At 42.4% G+C, this 21,642-nt stretch overlaps 1 protein-coding gene across 1 annotated transcript in view; it reads right to left on the bottom strand.

Moving 5' to 3' along the window:
* The window catches only part of RTEL1 (regulator of telomere elongation helicase 1), a 131,949-nt gene that overhangs the window by 67,618 nt on the left and 42,689 nt on the right, over positions 1–21,642 (bottom strand). The window contains exons 13-24 of the mRNA XM_068104061.2: positions 17,504–17,601; positions 16,542–16,597; positions 15,791–15,862; positions 13,540–13,612; positions 7,401–7,533; positions 7,068–7,181; positions 6,892–6,932; positions 6,642–6,727; positions 6,482–6,559; positions 1,522–1,599; positions 1,010–1,156; positions 787–908 (exon numbers count right to left, since the gene is read on the bottom strand). Coding sequence (XP_067960162.2) covers positions 787–908; positions 1,010–1,156; positions 1,522–1,599; positions 6,482–6,559; positions 6,642–6,727; positions 6,892–6,932; positions 7,068–7,181; positions 7,401–7,533; positions 13,540–13,612; positions 15,791–15,862; positions 16,542–16,597; positions 17,504–17,601 — 1,098 coding nt within the window. The remainder of the gene's footprint in view (positions 1–786; positions 909–1,009; positions 1,157–1,521; positions 1,600–6,481; positions 6,560–6,641; positions 6,728–6,891; positions 6,933–7,067; positions 7,182–7,400; positions 7,534–13,539; positions 13,613–15,790; positions 15,863–16,541; positions 16,598–17,503; positions 17,602–21,642) is intronic.

Raw genomic sequence — 21,642 nt, 5'->3', positions numbered from 1 at the left:
AATAGTTCATCTGTGCATTGTTGTCCACCTCTTGTCCTGTTCCCTCAACACTCTTGAGTTTGTTAACTTTTCACCTTTGACATTCAGTTATTCCATAAGCCTCAACTTCTTTATATTAAAAAACATTAAAACCTTGTGGCTGATCCTAATGGCACAAATGGTAGAGTGTGTAAAAGCTATTCTGCTCAATTAGGAACTCGTCGTCCTGTCTTCATTGTGAGCTCCCTTGCCAATGATCGAGTTGCCACTCTCAATGTAGAAAATTGATTAGATCAAAAATTGCCACAAAAGGCTCCAAAATCATATTTGTATAATAACTACACTGTTAGCTTGCTTCTCCAAATGCCAAATATCAGGAAATCCATTATTATTGCAATATGGCCTTGCCTTTTCAATAACCAACAGGATCTCTGGGCCCCAATTTGGTTTGCAAAAGCAGGGACATGCTCCTATGGCTTTCCCAACTGTAGGAAGTCATTCTGAACGGCAGAAAAGAAAGAAGCCAGTCCATTTTCAGAAAGTTTCCCCAAAGTGTTTGACCCTTGAAAATACTTGGGATCTTCTGCACAATTTTTGTTTGAATGCCAGGTGACATTTTGTATGCACACATACAAAGGGCCACAGAGTAACAAGCCCAAGCAATGAACATGCGATCGATCGGGTCAAATGGCAAGTGAGCTGGCTTTGAAAGGCATGGAGCCCGATTTACCACCACATTCTTAAGAAATCATAAATTTATAATCATAATACAATTCAAAAAGTACCATGCTTCAAACATCATGGTACCTGTGATCACACAGAATGATGGCACCATAGTCAAAGCGATGGCGGATGACACGACCAATGGCCTGGTTGACGGCACGGGAAGCTTGCTGTCTGTACCAGGCTTGACCTGTTAAGGCCTGAAGCTGCACACAGTACATGAAACCAGTTTTTTGCAGTCACTTGACTTAGTATCACATCCAGTACTGTCACCTGACATATAAATTGAGCAAAAGAATGGTTGCACCTCTCCATCCTTCTGACGACGGCTTTTTAACTCGTCCAGAAACTGCATTTTGAGCATAATCCGTGGGTCGAGCATCGGAGGGAAGGGCAGGCCGGTAACAATGACAGCTCGCCCATTACGGTCAGCAAAATCAAGACCCTCGCTCACCTACAGGGTGCAAACACCTTGTTGTCCCTTTCGTAAAAATTGTAGCAAGCTTGCTACCACATGGCTTGAGTATTACTGAACATTTGCCAAAGCTGTCATATTCACAACCTAACCACCAAAACAAGCACATGATTACAGTAAAATTCTGATTCAAAATAGATAGTATGTACTTGGTCCACACTCATGTAATATAAAGGGTCATGTGACAAATGCAGGAGGTATGCATTTATGATGCGGAGGTGGTGAACAATCATACTTTTGTGCTATAAATATGGTGAGACGATAAGCTATGGCCCAGTGCTTCACAGGTATTGCTTTAGAGGAAAGAAAGACATCTGCCCAAAAGCTACAAAGAAGAAAATTACCTTTCCTCTGCAGACAGCAAAAAAAGCTGCACCAGAAGTGTTTGAATCCTGCACCTTCTCATAGAACCCATCCACCACCTGCACATCACCAGAACAGGGGACATAATGGCGAGCGCATCCAAAACTCAGCTATCCTGCCTCCAAGATGACACACCCGGAAGAACAGAGTTCCCTCTCCCAAAATCTGAGCATCCTATCCAAACGTCCTTGCAATGGCTTCTCTCGACATTATTGCTCTGTCTGAAAGAGAAAAAAAAAGCTTCTATGTCCTCATAATATATTGTACAATCCAAGTCTCTAATAAGATCAAAACATTTGTACTGGAAATTGCAATTTCCAACAAACACACCAACATTGCCCCAACCAATAAACTCCATGAGAAAACGCCCCACTCCCACCCGCAAAAGCAACGAGCAACCACTTATCCCCCATCCGGGTGACATCCATGTGCCTGCCTGCCCTACTGGTCTCCTCATAATTCCCTCCTGGATCGATGTGGTGACAGAGCACAGGCACGATGGGCCAAATGTACTCAATCTATGTCCAAGTCCCTTGATTGTCCTTGCACCAACCCCAAAACATGGTGAACAACGTCTGATCAAACAAGCAGGAAAATCACTTGTTTCATCCACCAATAAAATCAAACTACCACCAGAAAACCACCATACAATCCCAGTTAAAGGACTATTTATGCAATATGTAATGTTTTGAACATACACTACCAGTCAAAAGTTTTTGAACACCTCAATTTTTCCAGTTTTTATTGAAATCTAAGCAATTCAAGTCCAGTGAATCACCTGAAATGGTACAAAGAATGAAATGTAATGAATGATCGTTTTAAGGCCATTTTCCCCGCTAGAGCGGGGGTTAGCCTTGCGGGCCCCATGACAATCATGGTTCCCTGTTTGAGGGAATGTTTTTATGGCCGGATGCCCTTCCTGACGCCAACCCTTGGTCACGCTCTTACGATGCGCGGTGATACGGTGAACCTATTCTAAACCGGGGTAAACAGTAAACTGCTCGAGGTTAAAAAAAAAAGTTTAGGTTAGCAAAAACGGGAAAATAATGTAAATTGCACAGTTATATTGTAAAAAAAAAGCCTTATTCAGGGAACAAGTAATGGGTTAACAACTTACAGCTGTTCTGCAGCAATGTAAGTAAATTAAGCCTTGAAAGTTGATGCAAACAATTTAGTCAGGTTCACTATGTTTTTTCGTTCAAAATCATGGTAGATTAGCAAACCTATACATTTTTGGAAACGTTATTACATGGAAAATCTGAAAATCAATGTTTACATTTGCCAATTCCGACCAATTCGATTCGACCAATTCGACCAATCGACCAATTCCATTCGACCAAATTCGACAATTCGACCAATCGCTTCGATCGACCATTCGACCAATTCGATCGATTCGATTCGATTCGATCGACCATTCGACCAATTCGATTTGCCAATCTATTTGACCGACCTTTGCTTGTGTGGAACGGACTGTGAAAACGATGCGGACTATATTGTCGGATACGACACACAGGACAGTGATGACGAACTCTAAATGGCATATTCTGTAATCGTGTATGTTTGATGCCATTGACTGCCTGTGTATATTTTGTCATTGACTGCCTGTGTAGATGTGAAGTTATACTGACTGCATGTGTATATATGATTTTGCTGACTGCCTGTGTATGTTTGGTGATATGAATTATTGTGACACATTTTGATGTTATTAACTGCCTGTACAAAATGATAACATGTATTTGATTATGCAACTTATCGCGAATATAAGGACAGTATTTTGCAATTCAAAACCTTTGATTCGTGTCCTACCATTCCCCATAGCACTAATTTGATACTTTCATTGGATTCCTTGTCCCTGAAAATATAGGTTTAGTATATTTTTAAAAGTTTTTAGGGTAATTAGAGGCAGAAATAGAACAAAATATGTATTTTACAGTGGCCATTTTGAAAATCCAAAATGGCCGCCATACAGGTATCTCTCCAAATGTAAACATTGATTTTTAGTTTCCTTATGCTATGACCTTTCCAAAAATGTATAGGTTTGCTAATCTACCATGATTTTGAACGAAATATAATTTATTGACATAGTGAACCTGACTAATTCCTACAAGTGTCCGAACCTCTGCTGATTACTTGATTACAAACCGCTTGTCTGTATAAAAGCAGTATTGAAACAGACTGTTATTACACCCTCTGAAGCATTATTTGGACAATATTACACTGCAGGAAGTAATATATTGCCATCATAATGGCGAGAAAAAGGCAATTAACAATGGAAGACAGACAGACAATTAATTATAACCCTTAAAAGTGTAGGTCTTTCCTTTAGAGAAATTGCAAACAAAGCCAAGGTGTCAGTGAGTACAGTTTCCTACGCCATCAAAAGGCACTTGGAAACTGGAGGAAACTCTGACAGGAAGAGGTCTGGCAGACCCAAAGCCACAACAGAATCAGAAGACAAGTTTCTGAGTCAACAGGTTGTGTGATAGACGGCTCACAGGACAACAGCTTCAAGCACAGCTTAACACTGGTCGAAGTAAGCAAGTCCCAGTTTCAACTGTGAAGAAAAGACTTCGAGCTGCAGGTTTGACAGGTCGAGTGGCAGTAAGAAAGCCATTGCTAAGATGGCAGAATAAGAAAAAGAGGATTGCCTGGGCCATGAAGCACCGCCAGTGGACTACTGAAGACAGGAAGAAGGTCTTATGGACATGGTCTTATGGTCTTATGGCTTTTTAGGGTGGCATAGTTCCGAACCCGAAGGATCGGTAACCGACACAATTTCGGTCTTCGAGGCCGGCCGATAGGCACAGTGTGACCAGAAGGGACGAGGTTCTCCTGACCACGTGGCCCTCGACTTGGTGGGGTTTGTCCGCACAATGTGGGCGCTTTCAGGATGAATTTTAGCCGGGGAGCGTTTGGGCGCCCCGGTCTGATACTGCCGCCCACGCGCAGAACAACTTGTGAGTGCACGTGGGTCCCGGCGGTCCCACTGGCCTAGCGCTACCATGTTTAGACAGCGAAATCCGTCCCCGGGCACCGGCACCTACTCCCGGAAGTTTGAGAGAATAGCGGCGCCAGGCACGGTAGGACACCCGCGGAGCCCCGGCGGACCAGGGACGCGCGAGCCTACGCGTTAGCGTGCTACGGCAGAATCAACGGCTTCGGCCACGGCCAGGTCGATACTCGGCCCAGCCGCACCGGAAATGAACTGGTTCGACACCCGCGCTAGAGAGGTCGCGGGCGACTGAGATGTATTAACAAATTAATTAATTAATTTGAGACGTCCGATTTCTAGTGTTTGGAAATTTGGAAGAGCTTGACCCTGGCCTTTCCCTTGCGAGGGCAAGGAGGAACTTAACACTTAACACTTAAGCTTAGCTTGAAGTACACCCTGACCAGCGGTCACGGTGGGACGGCAAGGCAACCAGAAGGGATGAGGTTCTCCTGACCACGTGGCCCTCGATCTGGGAAGCGAGAGGCGTTCCATTAGTGGACGCGCCCCTCACGCCCGACTTTTGGGCGGCCCCGGCAGGCCGTTTGTTTTGACGTTCCGTGACAGGCCCCGCACCCCCACCTCCGGGCCGACCGGGCGACCGGAATGAATCCTGGTGTCCCGATCCGAACCTTCAGAGCGGGCCGGCTGGGGAGTGACTGGCACCCCGTACCTGCACTTTCCGTCCCTGCGGTCCCAAATACCGGAACCACCCGAATACCACTTTATTCGACAAAATGAGGTGCGGCCTACATCTAGGCAAGGCCGCGTGACGTCATCGCGCTTTCACCTTAAAAGACTTATTTGATATAAGTTAATATTTTGATATAAGCCTTAGAAAACCAACCCTATAGAAGTCAATACCTCCAACGACACAGGCGCGCATTCGTGCCGCAAGACGTGGTGACGTCATCGCGCTTTCACCTTACAAGACTTATTTGATATAAGTTAATATTTTGATATAAGCCTTAGAAAACCAACCCAGGTAAGACAGGAAGAAGGTCTTATGGACTGATGAATCAAAATTAGAAATCTTTGGTTCATCACGCAGGGTTTTTGTACGCCGTCGAGTAGGCGAAAGGATGGTTCCTCAGTGTGTGACACCAACTGTCAAACATGGAGGAGGAAGCGTGATGGTCTGGGGCTCTTTTGCTGGATCCAGAGTTGGTGACTTGCAGAGTGACTGGCACCCTGAACCAAAAGAGCGACCACAGCATTTTGCAGCGCCATGCAATACCTTCTGGTATACGCCTAGTTGGCCAGGGGTTCATCCTACAGCAAGATAATGACCCTAAACACACCTCCAGGCTATGTCAAAACTACCTTCGAGGAAAAGAACAAGACGGTAGGCTTCAAATCATGGAATGGCCAGCACAGTCTCCAGACTTAAATCCCATCGAGCTGGTTTGGGATGAACTGGACAGAATGGGTGAAAGCAAAGCAACCTACAAATGCAAGACATTTGTGGGAACTTCTGCAAGTGTTGGGAAGAACTGCCCGAACAATATTTGATTTCCATTGTAGAAAGAATGGCACGAGTGTGTTCGGCGGTTATATCTGCAAAAGGTGGCTACTTTGCTGAGTCAAAAATTTAAATTAAATTTTGTTAAAAACAAAATGATTCTATGATTTTTTTATCTCCAATTGTTTATTTGTTCTATGCTTAATTTCAGAGTACATTGAGACATTAAACTGGGTAAATTTCAATAAAAACTGGAAAAATTGAGGTGTTATAAAACTTTTGACCGGTAGTGTAGATCGAATGGTATCACATGATAAACAAAAACCAGCGAATAGTAAAGCTAATACAAAGTTATCATGAGATAAAAAGAAAAAGGAGCAAAGAAGAACATAGTTTGAGTGTTGTGACCCCTTGGTGGCAAAAAGGACGATTACAGAAAAAGACCGTGTGATCAGTATGAAGGTTAACGAGCATGGTATTCAGTTCTTACCTCGGTAAAGGAGCGTTTCCCCTTCGGTTCCACAAAGATGGACTTGAATCCTTCAATCCTCTTCCACAATCCAGTTTCCTGAGCGGTGGGAAGGTATTTGTGTTAGATAAACGTGCACTGTAGAACAATACAATCAGCAACGCAGGAACAGGAGGATTACCGTCCAATGCTCGAGGCATTTGCCCATCACAGGGTAAGACGGGAAGAACACCAACAGGCCATCAGGTACGATCCGGCAAAAGTTGGCTAAATTGGAGTGGGGGGTGGAAAGGGTGGAGAACAGAATATAAACTGTGACATTTGGGCTGTAATATGGAAAAGACCAAAGTTTAAGAGATTAACATAAACTAGGCCTCAGGAGCACATAAATCAACTCAAGCAAACACAGAAGATGTCGGACGTAAACTCACCGATTGTACAGCCAAGGGAAGTCATGTATGCTACAGTGAACCTGCACACAGTACGACAAACAGATGTGCAGTACCTTGAAGCATTCAAACCCATGCAGGCCTCGCCCCCTCCTTTTCCCCCACAATGCAAATTTACCTTATGCCACCAACGAGCAACATTTAGTCTGGTAACTCACCGTGTTTGGTAGCTTGAGTTGAGTTGCTCATTATCAGGACCTCTCATCACGACACCAGCCCACACTTGATGCTGATCAATAACGTGTGGATTCTCCAACTGCACAGGGAAGTTACTGCCAGAAAGAATGAAAGCTGCGATGTATTTCTCAAATTTTCAGAGAGAATAAAGTGATTTTATTCAATCAAATATTGGTGGTGCAAAACCTTTGAGAAAAGCAGCAAACAAAACCAGCTGCTTTGTTTTGAGAAAAACAAAGCAGCAAACCTTTGAGAAACATTTCGAATTAAATAAATCAGTGAGCGAATGACGAGTTTGACAGTGGGCTCAGTACATTTGCAGCTCAGTGGTGAAGGATGACAGGGGAGTGAGTGTACCACTGGTCAAGATGAGGCAGCGGATTCCCTGCGAGATCAGCTCGAGCATACTCCGCCCGGGATTAAAGCACCAATAGCTGAGCACCTTCCCTGTGAGAGTTAACAAAGTTAGGAACAGGTGAATAGCAAAAACCAGCCATATTGCAACAAACTTGGAAATCTTTCACCAATATAGTGTTATTCAGCTAACAAAGCATGAACAAATCAGGCCTTTGACTGAATGACTTCAGTTCTAGAACAATAAATTTAATGGGGAAGGATTTAAAGCACTACTAACAGAACATGGTGCTGTGCTGTCTGCACCCTGCAACCACTACCCCAACTTCCTCCCCATCTCTTACTGTGGTGTTCGACCCCTGTCCTTCCTGGTGTTGAGATCGAACCTCGGGTCCACTCGTTCAAGAAGTAACAAGATTTATTGAAGAACCAAGCAGGGCCGTGGAGTACGTCAATACCCCCAGATCCTTCTCATGTGTAGCACACTCCAAGATTTCCCCATTGGATGAAATAATACCTATTTGCATGAATCAACCCAGCACCGAACATTCCCTCATATTAAACTACTTATGTCAATACTCTGTTTCCAAATCTATGAAAACATCTGCACTTGCATGAATCAAATTCCACCTCCACACCTCTCGACTGTCTACCTTATCTCAAAGCTCTTTGTGTCATCTGCATATTTGCAAAGCATACTTTTAACCCCACTATCCAAATCGATGTCGATTTTGATTAATAATCGTCATCGTACTGATTCATGAGGTACGCCACGACTTGCATCTTCCCAGCTAGACATCCTCCCACTCATAGCCACTCTTTGCTTCCTATCACAAATCCAATTAGCTACTCTACCAGCCACTCAACAAGCTCTCACATTAGCCAGCAGCCTCCTACGTTATCAAATATTCAAATATATTCAAATATCAAATATGTTATCAAATGCCTTTGGAAAGTTGAGATAAACTACGTCCACTGCTCTTCCCTCATCCACTCCATGAGAAACTGCTTCAATCCCTTTAGTGGATCGATGCTGAGGGGCTGGCATGATGGCCCATGGTCCTAGACGTATACACACCGTCACAAAGCTGTCAAGTCTGGGTTTGAATCTTGGCCCAGTTATAAACGGTCAGACCAGTGTTTCACAGACAGAGTGATTCAATGTGCGTGCCGTCCCTTGCATGGACTTTAAAAGGGTGTCCTGTATGCTGGCATTAGTTGGTGGATGTTAAAGATCCCATGGAGTCCTTCACGAAGAGTAGGTGAGCTATCGCTGGCACCATGAAAAAATTCCATATCCTAGCCCAAACCTTAGTCGAAGACAAGCTTGGCCAGAATCAGCTCATGGAAGACTTGGACAAAGCTTCCTCCGGCCAAAGCCAGATGAACGCGTGAATAATTGTGGTCACACAAGAAGAAGAAGAAAATAATTAATGTGGACTGCCTTATTTAGTTTGAATTCATTCAAATGGTTCCCATCTGACCGTGTTTGGTAGCTTGACCATTAACCTGAACCTGACCTGACCCTTGACCCTTAATCTGACCCTTAACTCCAATATCCTCTTCCACAACTGAAATAAAACAAACTGATCTTTAGTTGCACAATTCCTCTCTGGGACCTTTCTTAAATAATGGCATAGTAATACACGACTTTCAAAATGATGTATGAATGCTAAACGGTTCGGGAACTGAGTGGCGTGCTGATGAGGAGGGGCGTGTCGTTGAAGCTGAAGGGAAAGGTGTATGCTGCATGTGTGAGAAGTGTTATGATTTATGGGAGCGAGACATGGGTAATGAACGTAGAGCATCAACGAAGGCTGGAAAGGGTGGAAATGCGAATGGTTCGGTGGATGTGTGGAGTATCGTTGAGAGAAAGGAAGACAAATGATGAATTGCGAAAGATGATGGGAATAGAGCCTGTGATGGATGCTGTGAAGAGAAACAGGTTGAGATGGTTTGGTCATGTGTTGAGGAAGGATGAAAGTGACTGGTTGAGAAGAGTGATGGAAATGAATGTAGAAGGAAGTAGAGGACGAGGAAGACCGAGAAAGACTTGGCCAAAGATGGTGGAAGAAGAAATGCGGGCAAGGGGGTTAACAAGGAGAGATGCAGAAAATAGGGCAAAATGGAGAAGATTGTCATGGGGACCGCAAGGCCAACCCCCGCTCTAGCAGGGAAAATGGCCTTAAAATGCATGTTGTTGTTGCTTGTTGTATGAATGTTAAACGAGGCCTTTTGTGCACGCACTTTATGTGTGTTTACACCGACTCGGTTCTGCTCACCGGACACTTTTAACCTGCCATTGCTAGAGCAGAATCTGTAATTCAAATGGTCTTTCAGACACAATTTTCAGCATTTAAACAAAACAGTGGCAATTTCAGAATGATTATCATTATCATATTTATCATATTATCATATCATAATGATGCTCTACGTTCATTACCCATGTCTCGCTCCCATAAATCATAACACTTCAAATAATTCAAAAAAAAAATCCTGCTCTGCCGCTCTATCTCACCCTCTCTCTGTTCTTTTCACCCTATCTTTTGCTCAAGGTCATCTGCCAGCATCCTGGAAATCAGCTAACATTACCGCTTTACACAAAAAAGGTGCAAAACAGATCCTTGCAACTACAGACCAATCAGCCTGCTCCCAATTATCAGCAAAGTCATGGAATCCATCATTGCTTCGGATATGAAATCTTTCCTCTTCTCCAATGGCTTGATCTCTGATCATTAATTTGGTTTCAGACCAGGTCACTCTACTCTGGACATGCTGCTTCTGCTGTCTCAACAATGGATGGAGGTCCTCAATGCCAAACAGGAAATCAGAGCTGTCTCCCTTGACATATCACGTGCCTTCGATACGGTCTGGCACCCAGCTCTGCTCACCAAACTCTCCTCCTATGGTATCCATGGAAATCTCCATGCATGGCTTGCGGACTTCCTCTCTGGTCGTAGTCAACGTGTGGCCCTGAATGGATTTCTCTCATCTCCCCTTCCTGTTCAGGCTGGAGTTCCCCAAGGCAGTGTTCTGGGCCCTGTGCTTTTTCTGGTCTTTATCAATGATCTCGCCGACTCTCTGGAAAATCCTCTCTATCTCTTTGCTGATGACTCCACTCTCTGCCGCTCCATTCCTCTTCCCTCAGATCGGCAGTCTGCAGCCTCCTCACTCTCTGAAGACCTGGACAAAATCACAGACTGGTCAAACAAGTGGAACATGTCTTTCAATCCTGACAAATCTCACTCTCTTACTATGTCTCTCCGAAAAGATCGACTGGACAACCCTCCCATCTACTTTCTCAACAATCCTCTCCAAGAAGTTCTGTCGCTCAAGCTTTTGGGTCTCACTATCTGCCATGATCTTTCTTGGGGAAACCACATTTCCAAGCTGGCCTCCAAAGCCAGTCGCCGACTGGGCATCCTCCGTCGTGCGAAGTCCTTCCTCGGCACACCTGAGCTCCTCACCTCATACAAGGCTTTCATCCGCAGCTCAATGGAATACTGTTCTCCCCTATGGCCTGGTGCTCCTGCCTCACATCTGGCTCGGCTTCACGCTGTTGAATCCAAAGCTTTCAAAATCATTGGAATCTCCCGTGATGAAGCTACCTCTGAGGGCCTTTCACTCACTCACCGCAGGCAGGTAGGTGGTCTTTCTGTCTTCTACCGACTCCTCTCCGGCCTTGCTCCCCCAGCTCTCTCTGTGCTCTGTCCCCCAAATATTCCTACAGGTCGCACAAGATCTGCCAGCAACCCTCTGATTGTTAAACTGCCGAAATCTCGGCTTTCTGCTCACCTTCACTCTTTCATTCCTCTTGTCTCCCGCCTCTGGAACAAACTCCCACACTCCCTTCAATCCCACTCCTCCCTCCAGGTCTTTAAAACAGCTGTTCACCACCATCTCTTATCTTCCCCCATCCAAAACCTTGATCTTTTCTACCCCCACTAATTCACCCCAGATCCACCTTGTTTGAAATTCCAACTTCTTTCCTGGAAGTCCTGGCAGTGTCCATATGTTTATACCTCTCCCACCCCCCCCCCCCCCCCTTCACATGCCTCCCCCCCCAAAGCCCTCTCCCTCCCACAGATCTCTCGATGTCTCCATGTCTCTCGGTCCCTGCTGTCAAATGTTGTGTTTGTGTCCTTCCCCCTCTCTCCCCATCTTGTCTACCGCTCCCGATGTTATTTGTTTTATGTGTCTGTTTATCTTTCTGTGTGATTAATGTTCGCTCTTTCACGAGCCTCGATCTTGTATACAAAAATAATAATAATAATAATAATAATAATAATAATAATAATAATAATAATAATCATTCTTAAAATAATACATTCAAGTTTATACTAAATAATTATTAGCTTATCTGCAATTGGAATTCCAGATAAGGTATTGTCATTGTGCACTGTCCACCATGGCCTATTCCGACTTTTCCAGCCAAACCACTGGGCTGATCCAGCTGAAATTTGGCAGCAAGGTTCCACTCTTGACTGGTAACTGAGACTTCAAAGCTCGGTCCGGTCACCTGACTTTAAGTAGGTCAAAATTGGCGGACTTAGTGAATTCCTTCAAAAATCATCTTCTCCAGATCCACCAGTCAGAATGCTACCAAATTTGTGTTACAGTGTTAGGCCAGGGCCCAGATAAGCTACAGTGGTCCTGTTTTTTTTTTGTCCCATGGTCCTATTTTTTTATTTATTATTAGAATTTGTCAGTTTGTCGTTATTGAAAGTGAATCATTCGAAGCCGTGTGCACACTCACCGCTAAGCTGCCAATGCTGGATTAGAAGTTCGACCAAGCAATAAACCGCCACCCTGGTGTTTCGTATGCAGGGTTTCTATAAACGAGTGTGCCGGCCATCAAATGTACATCAACCTGTATGCTCCATTTGCTAGCATTAGTTGCTGGTGGATGTTGTTACGGTGCCTTTCCTGAAGAGCAGGCGAGTCATCGTCGACACCCCCCAAACAATTTACAAATTCCTGCTCCGATTCACTGCTGAAAAGGTAATGGCAAACGACCCAGCATTTGCCCAGAAACTGCTTAGAATTACCAACATTCTGTCAAGAATATGGGGCATTTGATAAATTTCATTACGAATCAATCAGTTAGATTTTTGAAGAAATTACTGGTTGGATAATAACAGTATAGATAATGACAGTGAGAATGGATGGTATTGCAGTAGATTTTGTTTATTTCGATTTATCAAAAGCTTTTACTAGGCAAGAAGTTAAGGAGCAAAGACAAGGCAAGGCAGGCCAGCAGAATCAAGAGTACATTGGCTCAAAAACAGGAGACGATAGCAAACGGGCCTACCCGAGATGAAAGGCAGCAAGTAGTGGAGTACACACTGCAGTTTGCAATTTATACAAATGATGGGGTATGGATCCCTTTATCCAAATTTCCAGATGGCACAAAAAGTCCATCTGAAGGAAAACGTCACCTTCATGTTAACCTGCTTTGCAATTTGTTCCCTCTATGCAGATAACTGCATCACCGTGTACTCGTCATCCCTCCCAGTTGGCGATATGGCAAATGTCCTTTGCATATAATATAAAGTTGGAGGATTATGATACGGCTGTGCATGCAATAGTATTTTACAAGTGGATCATTGCTAATGTGTATTTTTACCTCCGCCACCGAAGGTGGATTGAGGTTATGTTTTCACCCCTGTATGTTTGTTTGTCTGACTGTGAACAAAATATCTCAAAAAGTTATGAATATATGCGGACAAAACTTGGTGGAGAGGTTGGGTGTATGACAAGGAGGAATTTGTTCAATTTTGGTGAAGATCTGAATATGGATTCGGATACAAGAATTATTTAATTTTTAAGTGATTCTTCACCATTGAGAGATCGGGTGAAAAGCGATATATAACATGATATTTAAAAAAGTTATGGATGACTTATGACTAAACTTGGTGGACGAGCTGGTTAGGTGGCAAGAACAAGCCGATTAGATTTTGGTTCAGGTCAGAATCCAGATCCGGCCTGTCATTGGGATACAAAACAAACTGTTCGGCCTGGTGGAGGTATGCGCTCTACCAAGTGCCGTTCTCATTAAATGTGTAATCAACGTTAATTGACAATTCTGGCCATACGCACCTTGGTTTTTTGAAGGAACGGCCCATGGGTCAGCTTTTTTCTTCAAGCTGCTCTTGTCAACATGGATGTGTACCTGAGGACACAGAGGATTCACAAGTCTGAACCATAAAGCAAGACATGTAGTGATTAACCCAATCATGGATCGATCATCGCATGTTGTGAAGATATAGCCCCTCATTTACCCCCCAAACTTTTTGTGAAATTGCTGCATCAACCCCACCCCCCCCCCCCCCCCCGCCCCCCATTTACTCAAATAATAATAATAATAATAATAAATGGAGCTCAACCAGACTTCGTGAGAATGTTTAGACTTCAGAGCATCCACTCCAAATCTGGGAGTTTGGCGGTTGAAAGCCCAGCCTAATCAAACAAGAGACTTTAAAAATGGTATGTGCTGCTTCCTTGCTTGATGTTCAGCATTTAAAAAGATACAGCACGAACAAACAACTGGAAGTTGGCAATACGAGCACAAGCTTTGATGGGTCCAATGGCCTCCTTCTGCATTAAAGTTCCTTGTATTGGAACACATATTATATTATGATTATTGTAATATTTACATCATTTCCCCCTTTAATAAATGGTATAAAAACCCCTGGAAAATTCAAGTTCAGGGTATTCTGGTTTCCTGGCTTCCTTCCCCAATTCTACTTTGTCTTTAATATGCAATTAAAGATCACAAATCTGATGAAATGAAAAATTCCAAAAACGAGCCAATTAGGAATGGAGAGATTAGTGGATCCCCGAAACCCTCCCCTTTGCTTCTTCACAAATAACTCAGCATAGCAGTGATGGTGAGCACGTGACAAACTGCACAGAGAAACCCACACGTGTTGATAAACATCAACTTTACTACGTTCGGCCATTGGAGTAAAATCCGACAATTATATCTACAAGAGACAGAATTCACAAACAGATTTTCAAAACAAACATACAACTAGCAAATACACAAGCATGCCACACGAGCTGCCACCTTTGTGGCTCTTTCCCAATTCGGCTTCATTTGCAAAAATCAGTTTAAGATTCCAGAATTTCTGATTTGCAACTTTTTTTTTGTGTGTGCCATACTAAATAGGTAACTTGCTCCCAATGAGTACTACAGTCAATTCTTTTTCCAACCTTGCAAACAAGGTTATACAAAGACAGCGATTTCTGGAATTTGGCCTGGATGGTTGCACCAACTCACTTATATGACCCATCAAAAGACACGTTGAGAGCTTTAACATCCAACAATTAATGCTAACATATGGGAACCCCAGCTAAGCGTCCATCAAAGCCTGTGAAACAATGTGACAACAATAGTTGGGTCAGGAATCTATCCCAGATTAGACATTTCAAAGGTAAGTGTACCACCTTTGCAGCACTGTATCAGGACACTGTGATTCTATGTATTATTATAGTATCACCCATGGATGCTACAAGCTGAGATAAGTCACTGACTACTTTGTTGGCTTCCTCAACATATGAGAGGACCAAAAAAAAAAAAAGACTACACAAACATTGCTCAAATGTTTGCTCAAATGCTCAAACAAAATTCAAATGCTCAAAATGCTCAAATGCTCAAAAATGCTCAAACATTGCTCAAACATTGCTCAAATTACTACACAATGACTACACAAACATTGAGCAAACATTGCTCCACAATTCCTATTTCTGAGGCCAAACTTCCAGCATTTCCACTTTTCATAACTTGGATCTATGCCTTGATCAACCATCGTGATATTGACCAATTAAGTATTGGAAATGGGCCCATGATGTTGCACATATGATATATATGCAAAGGATATGGGGTGGGGATGGAAATTGCGGTAATTCTGTCGAACTCCAACCAGGTAAGTATGGTTTGGGCCAAAGCTTCCGCCACAAGATGGTGAAATTAATTGGGGCCATTAAATCGTAGCAGTATGTGGTGGTAGTAGTATTACTATTAGTAGTAGTAGTATTACTAGTAGTAGTAGTAGTAGTAGTAGTAGTAGTAGTAGTAGTAGTAGTAGTAGTAGTAGTAGTAGTAGTAGTAGTAATCTGAATATTGTGCTTGTTACAATGGAACCGTGCAAACGAGTGAAATTGTAATGCACTTCACAAATAGACTAACTGTTCCAAAATAATTGTACGACATGGTTTATAGAAATTTGTGAAAAAGCAAAAGGATTCATAATGACCAGCCAACATGAATTGCACCAGGTAGAGAGTGCAAGGTAAAGTATGAAATGTCAATTTGTTAAAGATGCAAATTTGTGGCATACAAACAGACCTTGTAACATCGGTCTTGCTTTTCCAAGGGTCTTTGTGCAAAGCCTGCTAGTCGGTCTTTGGAAAACGCCATCTGTTCAGGTTGCACGTAAAACAAGAGTAACCCCCACAGACTGCCACAGCGTCAACGAGCAACAACAAAAATGAAGCAAATGTGGTTTAATTATTTTGTCAAAAGTGGTAATGAAGAGACAATCTGAAAACAGGAGGGACGAGATGGTCTTCTCTCAGTAGGTGTGCAGCATCATCTAATGGTCAGGTTTTGCAACACCATCAACACCAATTATACTACACACCACCACAGACTCCAAAATGCAAGGTACCTCCATGCTCCAGTGAGAATTTACAAAACTAATAAAACACTGATTTAGAATGTGAACGATCGCAGGTCAATAACTCAGATCACCTCCATGTGCCTTGCCATTTGTTTCAATGGAAGGCCAAAATATCCCGTCAAGCCAAACCACCACCAACCTTGGGGAATGAAATGATGCATTTATTCATTCATTTAGTTTAATCTCAGGCGAACAAACACCCAAGATTGCTGCACATCTTTGCATCTAGTCGGTACAAATTGGGAGACCAATACAAGTTAAAATGGTGATACCCAGATACATTGCGTCGAAACGAATAAGTTCAACAAAAAACACCTTATGGTTATTTTTTTTTAAATCAAGATATGGCACCACCATTATCAATAAATGGCTGAAAATTAAAACTCAGATGAAAGATGCGTCAGTAGAAAACCAAACCTCAAAAACTTCTTTCAGTTTCTGAAGTTCTCCCAGCTTGTTAAACACTCCACCATCTGGAAACAAACACACGTTCCTGCACCTTAGGAAAGCAAAATTTTCACCAAAAATACTGAGAATAAGTTTGGAACACAATGGAAAACTCAATACCAAGGCCAAACAGAGTTTCTTTACGAAAATGGTGAACAGAATTTGGAAACAACAATGTTATTTAATCTTCAGCTATTCCGTGATCCACAAACTTTGACTTCAATGATTAATTTATTATCGTATATCTTCACCCAAAAACAAGTAAACGAAAAAACGTGTTTTCGGGCTACACACACTTTTATTTTATTTTTTTAAGTTTTAAACCATTTTTTTTATTTCATTAAAAAAATTATTTTAAAAATTACATTTGGATAGATGAAAATGTACCACAAAAGAGGACCGTGGACCAAATTTCAGCTCGCCAGGACGTATGGAACCTAGAAAATGAACGGCTCAAAAACAAAGTTCAGATGAAGTTAAATAAAAGTGTGTAATAATAATAAGGCCCATCCTAAACCTCGCTCATCTCCTCAATATTGAGTCATCCCTTGGTCTCCAAGCCATATTTTTGCTTAATCGGTACAAGAAGGCCATAAGTAGGAAAAACGATATGGGGCAAAGTGTTGTTGTTTTGTATGCAGCCTGCAGCTGCTGGTTGCATAATTTGTGGAAGTACAGCTGTGCCGCTGATGCAGTGCCTGTTACCATTAAGCTGGTACTCATTTTGCTGACCTCGGAAGGATGACAGGCTAAATCAACCCACCTGGTGTTATTTAAACAGAACAACAGGGGCTCAAACTCAAGACCATAAGGTCTTAAGCCAGCCACCTTAAAAGTTAAGCCAACACCAGGTTGACGGAAAAGTAAAAGGAGTATTGTACAAGCAAAAATAAATAAATAAAGGGAAATTTTACTGTTTAAACAAATCTTACTGTTCGCCAGTTCCACAGCAATGTTACCGAGTCCTTCCTGCATGAGTTGGCCACACTGATTGTCAATTCCAGCCTTCAGAAACAACTCCAATAGGAAACTGAGAGAAGACAGCAACAACAACAAAAATGCAAAAAACCCAAGAATGAATGGAATTTCATAAACACAAAAAGAACACTGTGTGTGCAATGATGCACATTTACAGATGAAGTAAAGGACAATTTAATATTTATAACTTCCATTTAGTGGGACGGGGAGGTTCCCTAAATGGAGAAAAGTAAAATTCACAAAAAGGTAAAAGGAGGTTGGTAAGAGAGAAAGAAAGAATGGTAAAAGGAGTATGGTCAGAGTGGAGAGAGAATGTTTATTTTTGTATACAATGTTGAGGCTCATTGAAGGACAACGGTAGGACCGAACGGCAACGGCAAGGACCGAACGGCAACGGTAAGGTTGGGAAAGGGGAGGGGTACAGAGCATAGAAAGGGCAGGGGTGCAAGGCCGGAAAGAGGAGGTAGAAGACAGACACCACCGACAGCTCTTATATATGGGAATAACAGGCCTTGAGACACAGCTTTGGAAGCCAACTCTGAAATGTGGGTTGTCCAAGAGAGATCGTGGCTGATGGCAAGGCCCAAAACGGCTCATCAAGGAAGCTGGTAGGACAGCTCACCTTTTGGAAAATAGAACAAGTGTGTGAGGTTTGCCAGGGTTGAAGGACAAACTCCAAATCTTGAACCTGGTCATGCTTCAATCTAGGTTTGCAGAGAGTGAAGAGGGTGCTGCATGCTGATAAAACTATGCTGCAGTAAAGGGTGGAGTCATCAACAAAAATAAGGGTTTTCCAAAGAATCAGGAAGATTGTTGATGAAGATGAGGAACAGTACTGGATCCAAGACACTGCCTTGTAGAATTAATGAATGCATTACAAAACGTAAACATTAATCCAGACCCAACAGGAAAAGGGGAGACAGGATCATGTTAAGCTACACATCTCAACTACGATAGAGAAGAAAGTCAGTAAACCATGAGAAGTGGCGTTTGGTGCAGTCGCCAGAGCCGGAAGTAACGCAGGATGCCAGACTGTGTTAAATGCTCAAAGCATCTCTTTTCTGAGATTCAACGTCTCCATACATTATTGAGCGATCATGAGCAGCATATCCAGGGTGTAATGATCCAGGATCCAGGGTGTAATGACCAGGACTGAAACCCAAGTGATGGTCTGAGATCAGGCCATTGGAGAAAAGTAAGTATTTGATGTCGCTGCAGTTACGGTAGTTAGCAGAACTGTCATTCATTCAGAACAACAGAGGTGTTTATTCCTCGATGAAGCTCAACACATCGCTAGCCATGGCACTTCCAGGGTCATGAATATGAATGAGCTGTTTGTGGGTATTATTGAATAACTTTGTGGGACGCCTTTCGGATAAATTAGGAATGTAAATATTTTTTCAACATTTTTGCTATCAAGCAGAGGTACAGTATTTTAAACAAGCAACAGAAATCATCATCAGCCCTGGCTCACAGCACGCTACATTTTTTCGCAGTTCACTACTACTCAATAAACATGAACACCCAAGACTTATTGTAATACAAGCACTCAATGTTTGTCCACCTAGCTTTGCAGCCGCGATTAGCCTTCTTGATTTTCTTGGTCGTCCGCAACATATATTTCGCTTAAACCAGTCCCGAACACATTTCTTGCTGACACCCAATTTCATGTGAGCAGCCATATTGTCACCATTTTTCTCAACAAAATTAACAACTGCCAATTTATAAGCTGCTATGCATGACTTGCATGACTTTACAGGAGGCATTCTGAGATGACATGGTAAGGATGGATATATACTGTATGAAAGGGATGGATCAAACATAATTGGTGGGTGCGTGTTCGTTATTGATTGGATCATTTTGCATGCATCAGTGAGCAGATTAACATTTAATTGCTCACCCAATCATACAATTATTCCTGTTCAGCACAGTATACAACATTTTTGAGTTTAAAATTTTCAGCACTCTTTTCTTCTTGACACATGATTCATCTTCGTACAAATATTCGTATTTCCCCGATGCTCTGATCGCAAAATCTTGTGCCACCTTGGTGACAACTACATGCTCTATTCACTGGGCAGCAAGTTTGATGGCCCAATCGGACATTTCTTGATTCCAGGATTGCCGCATGACTCCCACGGAAGCCATATCAGGGTGAGGAAAGCACTTTGTCCCTCCAGGATTACCTACCCTTTGCCTTCCCATCCCACAAATTATTTTAGCAGTTCGTCCGAGACTTCCTCCCTGTAACCCATCCACTCCACATACACAACTCTCCTGTCCCGACAAGTAATCTCGGCCATACATTTTGGCGAGTACCCTTGTAACTTGTTTATTTAATTGTCCATTTGTGTATTTCATTTGTTCTTTATCGATTTATTTAATATTTGTCTCCAATATGTGGTTAAGTAGGGTTAAAGTTGTTAGGGTGACCAAAAATGTGCCCTGGGAACACATCCCCCCATTATAACATTATGTACATGGAAATATCTCATCTGCTTAACGTCGTTTTGCTTAATGTTGCACCTTCTAGGAACACTTCCACAACATTAAGTAGAAACTTGCTGTATTGTGTTTTTAATTAACAATTAGCCTATTTATTTCAGAAAATATCACACTTTGCAGTTTTTTTTTCATTCATACAATTCCCGGTGTGTACCCCGGTTTAGAATAGGTACACCGTATCCCTGCGCATCGTAAGAGTCGACTAAGGGTTGGCGTCAGGAAGGGCATCCAGGCATAAAAACATCGCCTCAGACAGGGAACCATGATTGTCATGGGGCCCGCAAGGCTAACCCCCGCTCTAGCGGGGAAAAAATGGCCTTAAAACGATCATTCATATAATATTTTTAAATACAATTCAATGTCTAAAAACATAGAAAAGTAGATTCCGAGTACAAGTCGAGGCCCGGATTTCTGGTAAAAAAAAGTATTAACTTGTATGCTCGGTTTCCACCATAATTATCTATATAATAAATAAATCATTCATAATGCATGCTAAATTTATGAATTTGTGAAAATGACACTAAACACAGAAACCAATACATATTGATGATGAATTGCAAAAACGACACTAAATACATAAACCAATATGTCAAATCATTGAAATATATATATATATAATATATATATACATATATATATATATTTATTTATATATATATATATATATATATATATATATATATATATATATATATATATATATATATATATATATATATATATATATATATATATATATATATATATTATATACATATATATATATTATATACATATATATATATATACATATATATACATATACATATATATATACATATACATATATATATACATATACATATATATACATATACATATATATACATATACATATATATACATATACATATATATACATATACATATATATACATATACATATACATATATATACATATATATATATATATATATATATATATATACATATACATATACATATATATACATATATATATATATATATATATATATATATACATACAATCGGGAGATTGAATAAGACGCGGACGTAGCTTCAGGACTTCGATCTTCAATTCGACAAGCTTTCGACCAACAAAGGTCTTCTTCTGAGTCGGCCCCAAGTTCAAGTTATTCAATCTCCCGATTATATATTCAATGCAAATGAGATGCCCTGCTCGTACTGTGGAGTTTCTACTATTTCTCAGTTATATATATATATATACTAGCAGAAGTACCCGGCATTGCCGGGCGGGGGAGGGGAGGGGAGGGGAGGGAAACGGGGGGGGAGGGGAGGGGAGGGGAGGGGAGGAGGGAGGGGGGAGGGGCCGGAGGGGGGAGGGGAGGGGGAGGGGGGAGGGGAGGGGAGAGGGGGGGAAGGGGGGGAGGGGGGAAGGGGGAGGAGGGAGGGGGGAAGCGGGGGGAGGAGGGAGGGGGGAAGCGGGGGGAGGGGGGAAGGGGGAGGGGGAGGGGGAAGGGGGGATGGGGGGAGGGGGGAGGGGGGAGGGGGGAAGGGGGAGGGGGGAGGGGGCAAGGGGGAAGGGGGGAAGGGGGGAGAGGATGGGGAGGGTGAGGGACGCCCTCC

Source organism: Myxine glutinosa, chromosome 11 (genome assembly GCF_964187855.1).
Source record: "Myxine glutinosa chromosome 11, kmMyxGlut1.1, whole genome shotgun sequence".
NCBI classification, from domain to species: Eukaryota; Metazoa; Chordata; class Myxini; order Myxiniformes; family Myxinidae; genus Myxine; species Myxine glutinosa.
This window is presented reverse-complemented; position numbering and strand designations above follow the sequence as displayed.